The sequence below is a fragment of the Cygnus olor genome, chromosome 4 (assembly GCF_009769625.2).
Source record: "Cygnus olor isolate bCygOlo1 chromosome 4, bCygOlo1.pri.v2, whole genome shotgun sequence".
Lineage (NCBI taxonomy): Eukaryota > Metazoa > Chordata > Aves > Anseriformes > Anatidae > Cygnus > Cygnus olor.
Window position 1 is genome coordinate 48,042,223 of NC_049172.1, and position 19,841 is coordinate 48,062,063.

At 40.9% G+C, this 19,841-nt stretch overlaps 1 protein-coding gene across 1 annotated transcript in view; it reads left to right on the top strand.

The window, feature by feature from the left end:
* The window catches only part of ADAMTS3 (ADAM metallopeptidase with thrombospondin type 1 motif 3), a 124,249-nt gene that overhangs the window by 82,193 nt on the left and 22,215 nt on the right, over positions 1-19,841 (top strand). Inside the window, 6 exon segments of the mRNA XM_040555664.1 lie at positions 3,077-3,225; positions 3,227-3,281; positions 15,314-15,396; positions 16,949-17,105; positions 19,145-19,239; positions 19,241-19,251. Of these exon segments, the coding sequence (XP_040411598.1) occupies positions 3,077-3,225; positions 3,227-3,281; positions 15,314-15,396; positions 16,949-17,105; positions 19,145-19,239; positions 19,241-19,251 (550 nt within the window).

Below are 19,841 nucleotides of genomic sequence, written 5' to 3' on the forward strand. Positions count from 1 at the left end.
CCTCCTTCCCTTTGTGTCTGCTATAGCTTTTTATAAATAACCCAGAATGAATGATCCAATTATGGTAAAACACTTCCTGTTAATTGAGGTATTTCAAACAGTCTTCAGTCCCATGCAAAGCTTCACCAAGTCTGAGAGCTCTTCTAAAATTTCCACAAGTGCACTAGTACTCAGCTGAATCATGAATAACAGAGTAGTTTTAATGAGTGGGTTATGGGAACACAGGCATCTTCTCACTTTGTGCTGCTGCTCTCATGTGTCATGCCATCATCCTATTTGCCTTTGCAGTCTATACAGTGTTTGGCAACGGATGCAGGTTGCAGCATTTGTAAACAGAGCTATCCTTAGTATGTATAAACCAGGCTTTTATCTGGTTGCTTAACTCTTAAGTCACTGGAGTGCTAGACTATGGAAACTAGGCAAACAAGAGAACAGATAAATCACTTGTACTACCTTGGGTTTTTCAGAGAGGGTACAGCACTTCAAAGTGAGCATGTTTAGGGAGATGACTTATGAAATCAGAGAACCATAGAATATCCCAAGCTGCAAGGATCATTGATTCCAGCTCCTGGCTCCATGCAGGACCACCCAAAAATCAGACCATGTGTCTGAGAGCGTTTGTCGAAATGCCATTTTGAACTCCAGCAGGCTCGGTGCTGTGACCAATTCCTCTGGGGAGCCTGTTCAACACCCGACCACCCTCTCAGTAAAGAATCTTATCCAGCTTTGCTTCCCAGCACAGATGTGAGGAATGGCAACTCAGAGGATGAGGCTAATTAATTATTGGCTGATAAGTAGCTCAGATCAGCTTTAAAGCTGGACAGTTGTTGTGCTGCCTTAGCAGTTCTCTGTTAAGGAGTACTGTACTTAACGGAGCGTCAGGAGCAGCAGACAAGAAGTTAAAAACCAGTTAGCACCAGAAAAAAAATGTAGAGAGCGTGGGCACTGCTTGATATCCAGGAAAGTCCTGGTGCATTTCATGGAAAGTGCTGCATGCCAGGGTGAGTGAAATGGTGTTGTTGGTGGTTGTTTTTACCACTGAGCCCAGTTCGAGGGAGACTGGGGTCTTCTATACAAAGAAGTATGCAAGTTGCATTTTAGGGGGCAGGAGGCTCAATGCTTGAAAATGTTTCTGGTACTTTTTTTTCCCCCAGAATCTGGGCCAAAATGGTCAATACATTTCTTCCTAGAGTGAGTTTATTTTTTCTGCTTGTTGGGGATTGCACATGAAAAAATCTCTGGATACGTGTATGGAAATGTTGGCATATTAAGTGTACCTTCTGTGTGCACAAAGTACTCCATATTAGAGCGGGGTAGGCGTGGTGGAGAGAAATCCTTTCTGATTCCTCCTGCCCACTCACAGGTACACAAAAAAGAGATTCTCCTCTTCCTTTGAACCACAAAACCACCTATTTAGTAAGGGAAGTGACAGCCAAACCAAGGTGCTGCACAGCGCAGATAGTTGATTCTTTCTGAAGTGATCTCAAGCTATTCCATTCATGCTGCGGGTGTAGTGATATGATGACATTGCTGGTATATTTCCGTTGGACACTGCACTCCACAGCTTTGCCAGCTGCAGCAATTTTTAGAATTGGAGCTTGTCTATGAATTTCCCACTTGTGTGCTATCACAGGGTTTGCATTCTTGAGTATGTGAGGACTTGTGGTTGAATTGTAAGCTGTTTGCAGACCCGGTCTCTCACCCACAGTGACGGGCTAAGCTTCTGAAAACAACTGGGGACAACCTTGCCATTTGATGTGGGGTTTGGGGAGAGTTATTTATGTGTTGCTGTGAACCACTGTGGTACCTGGGAGGGAGAGGCTGCCCAGCTAATTGAGCTGGGTGTTGAATCTGCTCAGGATGAATTACAAATTTCATCGTGGCCACCCAGCACATTTTGCAACATTGGCCCTGGTCCTGCTGTCCTTCCATGAGCAAAACTTGCATGCAGTTTACTGGGAGTCTTGCCTGAAAGCGTGTGAAGGTCTACTTCATGTACTTGCAACTTTGCCTTTCATCAGCTCCAGTGTAGAGGAATAGGGCTTGAAAGCTGTGCCATCATTTGGGGAAATGCCCCCTTCTGATACAAGTCCGTGTTAGTGGACAGCAAAACCTTCCTCTCCTTTCTGTCCTTTTGAAGCTGGTTGCTTTTGCAGGGTTTGTAAAGCAGAAGATCTCTGTGTGTTTAGGGGCTGGATTGTCTGTTTCTCCTGAATGGAAGACCTGGGGGAATGGTGATGCTCCCTGACTCTGTCGCAGAGCCAGAGACTCAAGAATAGTCCAATTCCTAGTGAGGACTGCAGTATTTAGCTAAAGATTTGCAATGTAAGATGTTCCAAACAGACATCTTTATTGTTGTTTATTGCCTAGAGCCTGTTGATGTGTTGGCTTGATTTTTGGAAGAATTAAGCAGCCTACAGCTGTGACTTTTTCCTGACAAAAATCCATGATAACGTTTTGCTTTACTGTGCTAAGGGGAAGAAATAGCTTTTGAGTCTTCAGATACAAGCTACTAAACATATCCCCTTAAAAGCCAATTCAAAATGATTCATCTTAACTCTGCCCATTGATCCATGTCTTCAAGGGATTCTTCTAATATTCTATGATACTCACAGGATAGGGTTTTCAAACATCTATTTTTTTAAACAATATTAGAAAGAAAAGAAAAAAAAAAAAGAGAAATTCTTGCCTAGATGTTCCATGGATTGGGTATGAGGATGCTGAGGCCACAAGTTAAGTATTGCCCAGGCACTCTGTAACACATGCCTGATGTGTTGCAGAAAAGGAAGGGGGAAATTCTGGGTTAGGAAGTAAAGCATGTGGTCTAACTTGTCCTTAAGGATGGTTTTTATGCTGGAAATGAACTGTGTAGTAAATTATAGAACCATATGGTGATTGATATTTTTCATTGTGTCTCTGATTTCCCCTACCTGTAAGTACCTAGAATAATCTCTCCTCTTCCAAGTTCCTGATTTATTTTTTCCACGTGGTGACTGTATAGGCGAGGATGTTGTACGGGGGGATGTTTCTGAAGTGGAATTGGAGTAGATGTTTATATCTTGCTATTTCATTGTAGAGTCTCTTCTTGGGGGCCTTGGAGACCTGAGTTCCCTGTACAGCAGTGTAGAACAGCAACTGAATGAAACCCTGAGACGACGCAGGCATGCGGGAGATGACGACTACAACATTGAGGTGCTGCTAGGTGTGGACGACTCTGTCGTCCGGTTTCCATGGCAAAGAACATGTTCAAAACTACCTCCTCACCCTCATGAACATAGTGAGTATCTTCCACAGTGCTGCACTGTTTGTTTTGAAATGTTAAAGGCTTTTTTAAATTCTTGCAGGAATATCTAGGAGACCATGCTTGATACCTATATAAAGATGATAAATTTGTCTGCTCTTGGATTTGCTTCTTTCTTCTCAAGATGCTCAACAGTTTTCTAGGGCACGTTCTAGGATAATTCCAAGAATTTGTCATCTTTGACCCTCAGTGAAAGCACAGTCCTTTGTACACCTTACAGAGTCACACAGAATAATTCCACTAACCCATACACTCAAGGTGTGCAAACAGACTCTCTTTAACTAAAGCTTGATGAATTCTGTGAGACTGTATTAGTATGTATCCTTTTAACATGTAATGTGCTGTGTCACATTCTCCTTCCTTCATAAAATTTGGTTATACAGAACTAAAGAGGGCAGGTACTAACAGTTCTGTTGATGCTTTGGGCAGAAGAGGTTTGGTTAAAAAAAAAAAAAAAAAAAAAAAGGAGGGTCATTTAAGAACAGAAACATGCCCATATCCTCTCCCAAACCTCAAATAAAAAAAAAAATAAAAAAAATGTCTGGATCGTTGGATGATGGCAGATACTGTCCCATACATGAGGCTTAGAATTGCCACTCCCAATAAATGGTTTTGGTTGATAGATGCCCTCTGGGTGATGTGAGCTCATACTGGCCAAAATTCTCCGTGTTTTTGAGTGCGCTTGGAAGGAGTTCATGATAGTGATTAAACTGGTAGGCTCTTGGCTTCTACAAGCTTAGTTAACTCCTGTGTTAGTTGTGTTATAAACACAGCAATGATATCTAGCAGGCAGTGCTAATCACATCATCACAAGACAGCTTCTATTCTCACACTCTTTCTCTGCTGCTTGGCTAAACAAGAGGGTGTGAATATTCCCTAGCACAACACGAGCCACGTCTGCTGCCATTTAGGAACTCCAGATAGCAAGACGTTTATTCTGTAAATGAGATTTTCTGGGAGCAGGCCAAGCAGACTTGTCAGGAGTGTTCAGTGCTCCTGGGTTTTTTAATTTTCATTCTTATTGCCCAAGCAGAGGAAAGCGGGAGAACTGGGGCAGTGACACCATGCATTTGTTCTCCATTTCTTTAGGAGATGCCTTGGGGATTAGAGTTTTGGCATCCTATGAGATTGCCTTTGTGGGGCAGGTGTTGCCAGGAGAGATGATTCATGCAGGAAGGTTCTGCAAACTTTTTATTTAAAAAAATCTACTACTAGGTCTTTGTATAATACTTAAATGTTAAATGATTTTACAGTAGTAAAAGATTTTAAATTGGAATATGTCAACTTATACATATCATTGTACTAACAGTGTTGTTGCTTCTGCCAATACTACTAGTTCAAAAAGTAGTAGTGTAAACTTGCAAAACTATTTTAAAGGTTTTGAAGGTTTTTTACCTTTAATTATCCTGTTGACTCAAAGTCAACAAAAATATAGCAAAGGTGTACTTGTCTGACAAATTGCCATTGGTTTCAGGGGGACTTTGTCTGAAAGACCTGGATTAGGACCTCTGGACATGAGTCTGTTCCTACTGTACTTATACAGTGAGAGGATATAGTTGAAAACCAGTGGGAAGAAAGAGGTCTTCTAATATCCTTAATTCCTAGCTTCTGCTGCAGCACGGTTTTGAAGGAAAACCTGTTTAAAGAATAAACATGCAGAACAAAGAACTGCTCTAAATAGTAAATGGCACTTTAAAAAGAAAGCAAACCCTCTAGTTAAGTCTTTTGCTTAAATGCTGTGGCAATATGAATAGAAACTCCCAATAAAATCTAAAGAAACAAACTCACAGAACTCTTTTATAGAGTATCCTCTAGGGTTAGCAATTATTTTTTGTCTAGATATACATCTCAGGCCGTAAAATCAGTGGCAGATACTATCAGATTCTATGGAAATGCACAGTACAGAAGAGCACAGTTCACATTGTACATTAGAAGTCCCGTAGTATACCAGCACTGAACACTAGAATTGCTCAAGCTTTCATGTTTTCTGTTTTTTCCATCTTAGGAAATCTAAAAAATGTATATATGAAATGAATGTAAAGGGAGATGTGTAATCCCTTGCAACATGTGGCCTTTCCTTAATGCATGTCAATGTCAAACCTGTATGGATCCATCTTAGAAGCTATGGGGGTCATAAGGTTTTCCAGGAAAGAAGAAAAGATAAAGACAGGTTTAGGAAAACAGGTTTACAATTAATGACGATTTGATCAATGTAGAAATTAATCAACGTGGGTTTTTTTCACTCACCGTTTTATTTCTGGAAGTCATTTCAAAATGATTTCTTAAGGCATACAGATCCTCTTTACTCTGTGTTGTCACACCAGCCACCATCATTCCTGAGTAAGAGAATTAAATCCTTTCACTAGTGCAAAGCATCAGAAACGCCTACTCTCCCGTATCAAAAAAAAACAATCTCACCTCTCCTTAGTACACATCATTCCACTTCAGGAGGGACAGCCAACGTGAATTTGGCCTTCAGTCCTTGTTTTATGGTTAGTTCATATGCTTGTGCTGATAAATTTTTCTTACACATTTTCTGCTAATAATTTATTTAATTGCTCGAAACTTAATACCATTTGACTGCCGTGGCAGGCACTGAAGCTTCTCTTTGGTTCTTGCACATAAAAAGAGTAACTGAGGTTCACCCTCTCACTTAGTTCTTTTAAGCCTGAATTATGTAAGGGATGACTGGTGATTGCCGGGATAACATGCTCAACCCCATTGCACTAATCAGGCCAGGGGAAAATCTACTTTCAACAAGTTCATGGAAGAGGTGAGATCAGTGACAATGTGAAGTGATTAGAAAGCAAGTGGGAAGACTCAGCACTATATGCTAGACTTCTCAGGGACACCACCTTCGCAGTAGACCTCATGTAAAACATACAACACAGAAATAATGAGAACACTGCACTTAGAATGGTCAAGGTGTTACTTCTCTCCCATGTCCTTTCCCTTTGGTCCAAGCTTTGATTCACGTGTCTTGTATTGTAATATGTCCTGCCCCAAGCACCTTTACAGCTCCCATTTAGTGCACTGTGCAATGGTTGCGTCATATTGCTGCTATTCAAGCATGGAAAGCTGAGGCTGAAAATGTTACCTCTTGTGTTTCAGACTGAAAATGAGCTGCAGTATCTAGAGAATGTCTCTTGGCTCCCTTTATAAGCTCCTCAGTCATCTAAATAAGCTCACTCTTCATAATGAACTGTGCTGCCAACAACACAAATCCTACATGTGTGAAAAACTATGCTGCTTAGGTGCAGACGAAATCTCTCAAATACTGTGGAGGAAGTATAGGGCCAGGATCGGAGTGTACCTATAGTTATGCTGTTATTGCCATAAGACCCCATTTACCTTTTAGATGTTTAGAGCCAGGTGCATTTAAAAAAAAGTTCTCAGCACCAGGCACCTGTCACAGTCCTGTCTCAGTTTTCCAAGAGCACCTTTGAAAATCTGCCCCAGCTTTTGAGCTCCCAAAATGAGTACCAGCAATTTAAAAATCTAATCCATAGAATTTGACAGGAAAAAAAAATCTCCTTGGTAAGAATTTAAACCAACTGATATCTTTTCCAGTGAAACTCTGTGTAGAATTGTAACAACTCTGTATAGAATTATACTCTGCTATAAATCTAGAATAAGAAACTCCAGACATAACACACACATTGTAACAGAAAAACAGAATTCAGTCTGCTAAGTTTACAACCTGGCGCTTTGTTCAGACTGACGCCTTTCCTACTGTTTCTCTAATTGGGAGCTTAAATGTTTTAGTGGTATTTCAGCATGCGTAAGGAGTTGCTCTCTAACAATAAGCAAATGGATGCTGTAGAATCTTGATTTGATGAAAAGGGTCTGTTGAGTAATGTCTGTGCTTTCAGTTTTGGAGCCCAAGGCATTCAATCATAACTTCCTGCCTTCCTCTGACATGCACACAGAAGGCTTTTGACTCGGGTGTGTTAGGAAGCTGAGTGTTAAGATCTTTGAGGAGAAACAAGCCACTGAACCTGGACTGCTCTGTGGATTACCGCTGAGACAGAAGGAAATTGACAGCAAGGCTTTGGTGGCTGTGAATGCATGTCTAGTAACTGTGTATCTTTGTTGCTAGCAGAAGCTTCTTTTTTAGGCTTGAGGGAATTAGAAAGCACATGAGCAAGCCTTTGCTTGTTCCTAGAAGATCATCAGCCACTAGGACTGCAGCTGCTGCAGTCCAGTGCTGCACTGCTGACATCAACAGATACAATTCAGCACAGCTGAATTTGCATGACATAAATGAACCCGACTTTTGGGTTCAGATTGTTTAGGTTTGGATCTAGCAGTGTTAAGTTGCAAGATCTGAACTTTGCATATCTGAACTTGTATCTTTTACTATTCCTAGAAATGGGAGGAGGAAGACAATTGTGATGTTACTAGCATTCATGGGGATTTTGCAAGGCTGATGGCAACTTGCTGAGTCTAACTTGCCTTCCCAAGCAGGGAAATTAAGGGCTGTTTTGCCATGTGTAATGCAGTATGTGCAAGATAGCTCCAGATTAGCTTCAAAATAATATGCATAGGCAGCAAAGGCAACACTATTTAGCTCAAGTGCAAAAACGCAGTATTAATTGCATTCATTCAACCCTGTGCCACGACTGGTTATCCTGGGCGCAGTGCCATGCTGACACAGCTACACTGCTCTCTGTGCCAGAGGTGGCTTGCTGGGAACCAAGCACTGCATGATCTTGAGATGTCACTGGGAGCTCCAGAGCCAGAGGTTCAGTTTCAGCTAAAGAAATGCCTGAAATGATTCCCTGTATTCAATATTTATGTGTACTCCTGGCTTTAGAAACAGGGAGGAAAAGCCAGCATCAGAGATGCATCTAAAACAGGTGTTAAGAGACAGAACTGGAAGTCAGAAGCCCCAGTGGGCTCATCTACTCCAAAACAAAAAAATCTAGTGTGGTCTCTAGCTCATAGGTGAAGCTGTACCATTACCTCACAGCATAAACTGTTGAAGTCACTTACAGCTTGCTTTCCAGAAGGGGTGATGGCTAAATCACCCACTTGAGAGAATGTCATTGCCCTGGAGTTGTTTTTTTTTAGCTCTGTGGCCTGGCCAGTACTGAGCAGTTTCAACTGAATTCCTTGAGGTCACACAACTGACATTTATTTTCTTGATCTTACCTTTACCGGGAGCATGTGAGGGGTTCTAGGCTCCGTTTCCCAAACCCTGCCATAGCGCTGGTACCATTCCTAATCCCCGGTCGAGCATCCCTTGGAGAACCTGCAGAAGTACAGGGGGAAAGCAAATAGAGTGAAGATGGGCAGAGGAGTGGGAAATGGGGTACTGCAGGACTGAGACTGTCCCCTTGCCCTCCTTCCTCTCTCCCTCCGTTTGTTCCCCCACCCGGGTCATGCCCCAGAGCCAGGCAGCCTCCCTTGACTCAGTGGGTCCCTCAGGAGCCAGGCCCTGTCTTTGTAAGCTGGAGGGTTTTAGCATTGGTTTTGTTAGATCTGAAATTCAAGGTCTCCTGTATTAGCAAAGTGACCTTTGTTATTCCCTTGGTGGTTACTTAAGACAAAGTTTCCCTGGATTAAAGTATTTAGACCAGAAAGATAGCACAGAGACACCAGGTTATACTCGGGGGTTCTACGCAGGTTTGAACTTGTCAATATTTACATCTTTCCATTTTTTTCTTCTTGAGAATAAACCAAAATTAGCTAGTAGAGTGATACGTCTATGCATCATTCATTCTCAAATTGCAAGCTGCTTGACAGATTTCTGCTTTTGGCAATCACTACCCACCGAGCACTGCAGGTTTGTGGTACCACCTCCTTCCTAAATAATAATTCTAGATTGTTGCCCATTAACACTGTTAATTGAGCACAGAAAAAATGTCCACATTTAATTTCAATTCTGGTGCAAATACTATTTCAAGGAGGTGAGTGTCAGGACTGCTTAGTGCTCACTTCTGAAGTTGATAGGAGCTTTATGATTAACTTCAGCAGGACGACAGTGCCAGGTATGTCTTCTGCCATAGTTCTCCATGCACACCCTATACCTGCAGCTTTTGATCTATCCACTTCATCTCACTTAGATTTTTTAGAATAGAAATAGGATAACCATGAATTTTAGTGTCTTTCTCATTCAGACTGGCTAGAAGTGCATAGTAGGGCCCAAACACATTAATTGAGAGATCTCTTCTGACTTTTTCTGGTTTCCAACATGATCACTTGCCTGGATGTTATTATCTCAGATAAAGGAGAAAAGTCAGATCAGGGCTCATTCTTTTCTTTGCAGTTCAATGTGGAAACAAGAGCTAATGCTGGCAACTGAGTACAGCATGCATCAAGTAGCAGGTAATCTGCAGCATTTTTCTGTGCAGATCTGCTGGACTGTTCTTACTCACAGCATTTCAGAAATGCTAATTCCAGATTTTCCCTGAGCAGTCACTTGTGACTACGCTAAACTGCACAGATAATTTATATTGCTGAAGAATGTGAAACAGGAGTTAATGCAGTTTTGGCAAACGTGGAAGTAAGTTAATACTTGAATCCAGAAAGTTTGAGATGAAAAGTTATGACTCCTGTGAGTAACAAAATATCCTTGATACAGTACTTTGCAGGGAATTGTGTTTTTTACCACGTATCTCATAGAACATCAACACAAACATGTTTTTGAGCAATTGTCTTCTCTTTCTTTTACTGGGAAAGGAATCTTGAAGTAAGCAATCATTGAGTGTTGTATTTTGAAGTTGTCATCTCCTCTGTGTCTTTAATTCTAGTTGTTGGCCAACTAATTAATTCTAGTTATTAATTCTAGTTGTTGACCGCTATTGTGGAGGAATTAATAGATACGAGGTATTGTAAAGCGTTGTCTTTATGTTTGTTCTTTGCATGTATCAAAGCAGTGCATTGTTGGCAGGAGATGAACTCCAGAAAATAATCTATTCTATTGTTTTTCCTCTCCATGGTAAAACTTCATTAAGGAGGATTTCAGAATATTGGCTTTTTACTCTTAAATCATTTAGCTTTGTAAACAGCAGAACTGATAAACTGAACTGAAGTGCTTTTCTTATACATCAATGGCTCCATCTACTGGGAGTATGTGTCATACGGAGCAGTTGCAAGCTGAAACACTTCATCCATGAGGAGCTGTAGGTCAATTACAGTAAAGACTGTTACCTTTTTTAGATGTAATGACAATCTAGTCATTTCTGTCAAGATTTTAACAACTTTGTTATGAGACTTAAACAGCACACAGGGAAAACAAGAAATGAGAAGAAAAGCGTCATGCAAAATAAAGGCTGGGAAAATAATCTTAAGGGAAAGGTTGCCAGAAAAGCCCAAGTTGATCACTGTTCCTGCCCATTCTTTTGCCTCTGCTGAGTGACGTTCTAGGAGGCTTATCTGTATTGCAGACCTACACGTCTGAGTGTTTGCAGAGCCTGGACACCTACAAAAATCTCACAGCAGGAGTCTCACTGCCGACTTGACCAGGCTGTGGGTTGGGTGTTGAGTTGGAAGAGGAGAATGGGGAGGAGGCAGCTTCTGTTCTCTCATTTGAAACCTTTGAACTGTCATCTCCCAGTCTGGCTTTCTGTGGAAAACAGTTGTGCTAGAATGGCACAGTTCAGAAGAATCTCTCTGCTTTATTTGCTCACATTTCCACATCACGGTGAGCACTGAAGGATGTTCTTTATGGGCAAATAGCCTGTTTTGTAGATACTGACTTTTTCTTAGGAGTTTGAGAGTCCTTGTCTTGCTTGACATCCAGCTGCTGGGTTACACACTGTGGAGCTAAATTGGGTGGCTTCAAGAATGTCTCAGGCCCTCTCCTTTCATCAAAGGACTAAAGAGGCTAAGACAGCCTCTTTCAAAGTCCCACACCTTCTAGTCCTAGAACCGTGAGTGTTAACACACAGTTTCAGCAGGGTTCTAACTTACCTCAGTGTCTGTCAAGGTTACTAGTTAGAGAGCTATTTCTATAGGATGCAACCATCACATACTCACTTCTCCTATGTATTAGTTTGTTAGTTTTAATCTAATTCTACCCTCAGACTTTGGTAAAGTATAATGGCATGCAGAAGTGTACCAAAAGAGCTCAGCTCATTCCTTGCCTTTTCATCTAGTGGTTTGTACCTGTGGATGGTCTGTAGACCAATAAGGACTTTATTTTCAAGCCATTTTCTTTCCAGTGATGCAAACAGTACAGCAGATGATGGTATTGATCATTACATTCTGAAATACTCGACTCTCCTTCAGTGTAGAATGCTAATTAAAAAACTGCACTTTCCTCTGCACAAGTCAGACACAGAAATGTCAGTAGTTTAATCAAGGCAGAAAGAGTCACTGAGGCTTTACGGTCTCCAAAACCCAAGGACAGTCACATGAAAGATTTGTTGTAAGCAGAGAAAAGCTTGCTGTGAGTGAGCAGAGGCAGGAAAATACCAGCAGATTGCTGTGTATTAGCCTGCAGCCCCCACCTGCACACCATGGAGGTCAGTCCATGGGCAACCCTGAAAAGGAATCGCATGGTATCACAGAATCTCAGAATATTAGGGATGGGAAGGGACCTTGAAAGATCATCTAGTCCAATACCCCTGCTGGAGCAGGAACACCTAAATCATGTCACACAGGTACCTGCACAAAAGCTGCTGTGCAGCTGCAGTTTTCTGTCTGTCCCAGATTTGAAAGGCCAGCTACCATGAATGAGCTTGTGCTGCAGGAGGTACTCAGAGGAATCACCCAATGTAACCTGGGGATGTTGGTTGGCTGTAGGTCAAGAGACAGCAATTTCTGTGTCAAGTAAGAATCCAGCCACATTTCTTTTAGGGAGCACAGTCTGGCTAGGGTGTGTCTTTAATTTCACCTTTGCTGTTTTATGAGTACATCAGTTTGGGAATGTGGGGTCACCCATGACATTGGTACTGTGTAAACATAGGTGAGTTTCCACAGAAACCCTTAAGTCTCTTGGTTTGTGGTTATCTTCCTTTTCCAGTGCTCTCTGCTGCAGCTGTAGGGTTCATTGCCAGGTGCATTTATTTTGCCTGTTTGAATAATTATTTACCCGCTCAGTAAACAGATACTAACCCACTTTGTATGTGGAGTCTCCCAGCTGTCACTGCTGTCCCAGTGAGAGCGCTGATTTACTTCTTCGTGTGTGTATTACTGTTGAATTCAGTCTAACTACTTTTTTCTCATAAATACTACACCAGAGGCTGCATGGCCAGTTGGACATCTGTGATGTGTTTCCCAAGTTCACATCAGACAAATCAAGTTTCCTGGGGCGTGATTTATATATGCATTTTGTGCCAGTACCAGTATCTTGGAATGCAATTTGTTTTGCCAGTATAACCACAGTGTAGATGCAATTACAGCAGTCTGAAAGCGCTGCAGTCTACACTGACAGTTTTTCAGCGCTTATTTTGATTTGTGACCTTCTAGCGAGGTTACAGGTTTCCAAAATTTCCTGTATCTAGGTCACAAGAGTATATATGAACTTTCTCCTTCCTCAGGAGAATCCTGTGGTGGACCCTTCTGAAGCAGTCCACAGAGAGAGGTGTAAAACAAAAGGTGTTGTGGAGAAATCTTGAAGAAAACTTGAATCTTCAGGTCAATTCCAGGACCCTTTCTGTCTCTATGAAAGTCACTCCTGGGGAGCTTGTTGCTTCTTGGCACAAGGGAAATTGTAAACGTTTTTCTGACATAAACTTTGGTGGGAGCAACAGTATTGCATTACTGAGGAGAAAATATGAGATGAATAATTGAACTTCGGCATAATTGCTTCACAAGCCAGGCAGTCTAACTTATGTGCTCATTTCTTGTAAAACTATCCTGCTGACAGTCTGTTCTTGGTTGGTCCTAAAAGGGATTGCATTTTTTAAAACCATGGACTGAAGTCATTGTGCCAGGTCCCACAGTCTGGACAACTCAGAATGACCTTTTTCCCTGAGGGGAAGGGAAAAGTTCTGTTTAGCATGACTAAAAAAAATAACCTCTAAATACTGCTCAAATATACCATCCTTACTCTGAACAGTGGTATTTATTTTCCACCAATTACCCATCATATAATATTTATTTTGTTTTGATGGAAATAAGTAACTTCAGTGATGAACTGCAGATGTTTTAGTCCCCTAATTTATACTCTGGTGGAAGGACATTTCTCACCTTCCCAGGCACAAAGAAGGTCCTCAAGAAGAACAATTTCTGGCCCATCTGCACAATTCTGTTTCTTTTTTTAAAAAAAAAACATAATTTCTACAAATACTCTTTTTAAAATTATGTGGTCACATTTGTACTAATTTATATTTAAAAAATAGGGCATGAGTATTAGTTGCTTCTTAAAGAAAGTCTTCAAAACAATGCAGTGAAAAATTTCATCTGTTCAGGGAGCAGTGGAACTGCCATGTTTCCTCTGGATTTCTTTCATATGGCTGTGCTCTCTAACGGGATATAAGCTTCTCTCATGCTAGGAGAGTTCAGAAGCTCCTGTGCTTGTGCAATGTCTGGGCTTCCACATGTGTGTGTGATAAAGGATATGCAGTCTTTGCTTCCATAGGAGCAGGAATAGCATTGTCATTTCCAATCAGCTGCTTATTTTCGGAAACTTCTACATATTTGACTTCTTTGAGATCTTTATTTGCAACTGTTACTGGAAAGTGGTAAAAAGGGCCAAAATTTATTGGGACACTAGAACTAACAGGAAATTACTATCTAATCTTTATTTTATTTGGAAACCAGACTGAAAACATTGAAATCAAAATTCTGTCTTTAAATTATGTGTACAGATCTTGCTGTAGACCTCTGCAAACCTAGTTTGGTGCAACGCCACGGACTCTTTTGTGAGGGCACCTTGTGAGCTTTTAATTTTGCTCTTTCCTGTGTGTTTTCTGCAGCCCTTGAGGATGAGTTTTGATGTCTCATGAGGTTGTCTTATGTATGGGTGTTTTCTCAGGCTAGCAGTTGTTTTTATTGTACTAAGTCTTTCCAGGTCCCATAAATGTTACATGCTTTCATGCAGTTGGTGAACTTTTTAAATGGAATGTGTTGACTTGCAGAAATCAAGCGTATTTGGAGATATCATTACTCTGTGAGGTATACTACAGGGTTTTTGTCTCTGGCAACGCTGTTGACTGTAAAACTTTCAGATGAGAACTTCCAAAGCATTTCTGGGATTTGGAAACACTTTTCCCATTAATTTTAAGATTGATTTAGAATCAGGAGTATTATTCAGATCTTTAAAGCTGAACACATGCCTACATGTATGCAGAAATGGAGCCTCATTGATTGTGTCATTGCCTGAATATTCTAGACGCTTCAGAATGCAAAAATGGCTCAAAGCCAAATCCTCAGGTATTTTCTGAGGACAAACCTATGCTCAAGTTAATGGCATATTTCCTTGAGTGAGAGCTAATGGTAGCAGAATCTTTTACAAAATGAAAAATATGCTCTCATTCTCCCCACTAAAATACTCATCCCATGTGTTTAAACTGATTGAAGTGAGACAAACGGTTGACAAAGCAATAGAAACAGGATTGGGAGTTCATCCAGAGTTACAGTGGCCAGATGGCATAGCAGAGGTGGTGACCATGCAGGCTGGATGGTGATGGCTTTATCTGTTGTTAAAACAAACTCATCTCCTTTTAAATCCCACAGTGAATATGAACACACTGCGTTAACCTTGCTTTCAGGAATAGCTTCATTTCCCTCATGTTTATCAAACAAGTGAAATCGAGTGTTCAGATAAGTATTTGCAGGGTTTGAGGTCTCTCTTTTCCCAAACAACTCTTCTATTGGCCCTGCTCCAAAGGCCATTTTATTTGAGTGGAGTCTTGAAACATGCTTCAGAAAGTTCTCAGTGAAGGGTATATGATGACGGGAAGGGTAGCCTACATTTCTCACTGCATGGAAATGATTTGAGTCTTGAATCCTTCTCTGAGAAGACTGTAGTAATATAAGCACTTGAAATGACAGATACATGGCCTTGGAAGATTCCCTATCATTGGTGATTTTTTTTCAAGTTTTCCTTTTATTTCTCAGGTGAATGAAATTACCATGATGAATCCCTGGGTGTTCATATAAATGTTGTATTGGTCCGAATGATCATGTTGGGGTATGCAAAGGTAAGCAAGCCTCTGACCCAGTTCTTCACATTTACCTTCTTTGTAACCATAGTCCATGGGAACTACGTGAATGGGTGCAGAGACAGAGGTCTACTGAACCACTAGTTCCAGAGAACTGCCTTCCCTGTTTGACACATTCTAAATGTGCTTGTGCCCTCATACCTGAGATTGTTTATCAGTGTCCCTTCTGTGACGCAGGTGCACAACCGGTTGCAGAGTCACTTTGCAGCTGATTTATCACTTAGAAGCTGAAAGACTGCAGCAACCAAATATTTGTCGTATTAGATTCAGTCAGGTGGAAAGCTCCTTTTCCAGTGTATTCTTTTCGTAATGTCACCAAGTATCTGTGTTTAAATGCAAGGTCGCAGTGACTGGATCTGTCCTGATGACGTACCCCTGATGATGCTATTGAGGGATGGGCTGAGAGGAGGTGGGGAGCACCTCGACCCACTGCAGCCCCCACTACTGGCAGAGCTCAGCCTGCTTGGGCTTGCAGCCTGAATTCTGCCCTCAGGAAGAATTACCTCAGGTAGTGAAATCAGTTTAGTAGAAGCAATCATCTTGACTGACCAACACAACTTGCTGGTGCCCCACCTGCAAGCAGGCTGCTAGGGAAACCATCTCCTTTTCTCATTGTTGTGTACACTCCTTTTAATGGGTCATAGCACACTCCCCTGCTTTTTGCCCTGGACAGTACTTGTACAAGGGACGTTGATTTTGCTGGTAAAATACATTCAGAGAGTTTTCAAACATGCTTGTTAAGTTGTTCAGGATGAGAGGAAAGTGCTAGTGCTGTTTAGTGCTACTGCTGCATATCCCTTCCACTTAACTCAGACATTGAATTTGGGCAAGGCAAAAGACCACTATGATGTTGGTCTTGTAATTAAATTCGGTCACTTCCTTTTCAACTACTGAGCTTGTAAGCATGCTCTGTAGCAAAAATCTCACAGAACCAGATGGTTAATCTGTGTTAATCAGTACAGATTTACTGGCGCTACAGGGTTTTGCACCAGTTGTGAGGCATTGTCCTCTGTGTTTATATTATTCACTTCCTACATACAGGCTGTATGTTGTCACTGTGCTCTCATTTAACTCAAACGAGTCATGTTGTCTTCTGGCAGTCAAGAATGTAAGCAAGTCCCACAAAGGAAATAAAAATGTCCTTATTCAATCCTAACATCATGTTGTGTTTTTCTCCTGCACATTACAGGCTATACACAGAAAGGCCATTAGTTTGTAGATGATGTAAATACTCATTATACTGTCTTCAAAAAAAATATCCTAAAGACGCACTATTACATATGCACACCCCTTTGGCTCTGCCTGGGGATCAAAGACAATGAGGCCAAGAAGGAATATCAGTCCTGTGTTATAGATCAATGTCCAGCTGTACTCGTTTTCTTTCCTCATAGGAAAGAGGACTACCATTGCTTAGAGTGATAGGGAAATAGGGAAAGAGAAATAGGAACCTGTTTGGTGTTCCAAGAAAATCAAAACTTGTCTGAATTTCCTACCTTTAGGAGCTCCCAGGTCTAATGTGTTTCTTTTTCAGTCCATTAGCTTGATTGAAAGGGGTAATCCCTCGAGAAGCCTGGAAAATGTTTGTCGCTGGGCGTATCAGCAGCAGAAGTCAGACCCCAATCATTCAGAGCACCACGATCATGCCATCTTTTTGACAAGGCAAGATTTTGGGCCTGCTGGTATGCAAGGTAAGGCTGCTAACCTGGAGCTTTTTTTTGTTTGCTTGTTTTGTTTTTTTTGTCTAGTGCCTGTCCAAAAAAAAAAAGGAGAAAAAAAAGAAAATTGCATTGTTATATGATCCTGAGACAATAAGGAATATTGGCATTGGCTCAGCAAGTACTTAAGTGTTCCATTTTAAAAATATATATTGAAACTTGGTCCTGTTCAGGAAAGCATGTACGCTCACAATAACTTTCAGTTTCCTATCCTAACTTTAGGAAAGGCCCACATAGACAGCCCAAGAATGTACTCATTACTGTGTTCTGGAGAGAATTATTTCCTCTATTTCATTTTACCTACTTTTTTCAAAAGCAAGTAGTCCTTGCCATGATAGACCTTGCTGTTTATATCTAACTGCAGCAGATGATGTTTTCTTACCTTACAGATGTAAGTAAATAGCTGTTCACTTTCATCAAACAATTTGTGGTTTTGTGAGTGAATGTCAGGCATATTAGGAACTCTCAATATACTTTGCATTCAACTTTGCTTTTATTTTGTTACAACAGTGTACCAGCTAGTTTGATACTGCACTACTCCTTATGATTCAAGGAACTAATGATAATGGGAAAGAAATTCAGTGTGATTTATGTCAGTGCAGAAAAATAGGAGTCAGGGTGAGGCTTCTGAAATGTTGCTGCTCTGTGCAGCTCTGCAAACCGGTCCCTTTTTTATTTCCTTGTTTCTTATGTAGTTACACTGCAGAATATGCACCTCATAATGATTTATCCAGACCAAACAAGCAATTTCATCACTTGTGCTGTGGTCTGTGGTATGACCAAGGGTTCCTCTTAACTGAGACATTGTGGTTTTGTGTGCTTCTTACTTTGCTTGCAGGTGGAAAAGAGGACTACAAAATTGAGCAATTTCTGAAACAAAGCTGTCCAGCTAAGTGTAATGGCCTCCACCGCAATAAACGTAGTATTAGACAGTCAAACAGGCCCTCTGTCTTTAATGCCTCAGTTTCCACAAGCCTACTAGCAGTGCTGCTTCCTCTCTCATGTTCTCTGTGTCAGTCCACAGAGATTGTCATAATAAAATCCTGCAGCTCCTCCTGGTGCCTCAGCCACATGCCCAGCTCCAGTGCTGCAAATGGTTCTTTGGTTCCATTCCTTCTGCCAGCTACTACAGTCCCCTTTAGTGCTTGCTGTGCCTATCTTCTGTGCCTTTGACTCAAATCCTGCAACTTGTCTCAGAAGAAAAGGCCACAATTCATTATCCAGTCATGGAGAAGCAGCGTAATATATATGATTTAATATGGTACCAGTAGTACATTCAGGTCAAATGTCCAAAGTTTACAAGTCTTTGCTTAGCACATGGTAAGAGCGACATGTTTTCAGTCAGAAATGCCCTTTAGCAAGAAGGCTTTTCAGTTTTATGCTGGTGAACCCTTACTGGTTGACGTACATTTCTGCTTCTCCACATAGTTTTTTGAAAAATGTACTGTGTTCTGGCTGTCCAGCTGGAGATGTCTTAAATGTTTGTGTTCAGTTGCTTCACCTTTCAGGATGAGGCAAGGGCACTGAGTCTGCCCTTAAATCTGGACTAGCGTGCCTGGAGTGAAACTGGTTAGGATGAGATGTCAGGCAGAATTCCCTGTCTTCAGAAAGATTTCATCTTTTACTGAGGAAAAGGTATGCAATATGCACCAAGCAGAATGCAGATGCAGATGAAGGTACTACTATGAACACATACAAACAAACAAAAAACCAACCAACCAAACAAACAAAAAAACCAGCCTATTGCTCTTCCGTTTAATTGAACAGGAATCTTGTACATTTTTGGTGATAAGAGTATGAGTACGTGAAGTAATCCAGATAATCTGCAGAACCAAACCTAGCTTGTCAGTAATTGCAGAGACAATAATTGCAGACAGTAATTGCAAAGACAGAAGAAAAATTGACAAACAAAGAAAAGAATTCTAGGTTCTTCTCAGGTAATAAACTTATTGAGGTGTCTAGTTTAAAATAAATATAATGGGTAAAAGAATCAGACATGGTTCTCTCAATAGGATATGCTCCTGTTACTGGCATGTGTCACCCGGTTCGAAGCTGTACTCTCAACCATGAGGATGGCTTTTCATCAGCTTTTGTTGTTGCTCATGAAAACTGGTCACGTGTAAGTCTAACTTATAAAATTAGATTACCAGCAAAATGGTGCTCCATCTTCTTTTTATTTGAAGTGGTTTAATTTTAAAAGGTCTGTACTGATGTGTTAATTTGGCACTTTGTAAAGAATGATAAAATGGGAATAACTGATCAAGCAAAGATCTCTGTTAGCTGCTGGGTGAATTAATGTCAAGCACTGAGGATCTGCTTTTTTGTCTTCCTTAATTAGTGCAGGCTACTTGTTCAGTTCACTCATTTGTTTCTTCTTCTGTCAGCGTTGAAATAATATAGGAGGAACTTAGATGAATTTGAGATGACCAAGTCATTTCCATGTTAAGCTGCACCAGATGCACACTTCAAAATTTAATGTGTTAACCTAATTAGCTCTTTGGATGTGCAACATAACTACGTTAATTCTAAGTATAAATAGGTGCTTTAGATAAGTAAGTATACTAACACGAACAATTCAATGTCTGAATGAACTGATCACTGATAGCAGAACTGTTGTTTTCCTTTATCTGAAATGGAAGCAGAAATCATCATCTAGGTAGTTCATTTCTGGTATTAACAAATAAAATGAAGTATAAATGGAAGAGTATT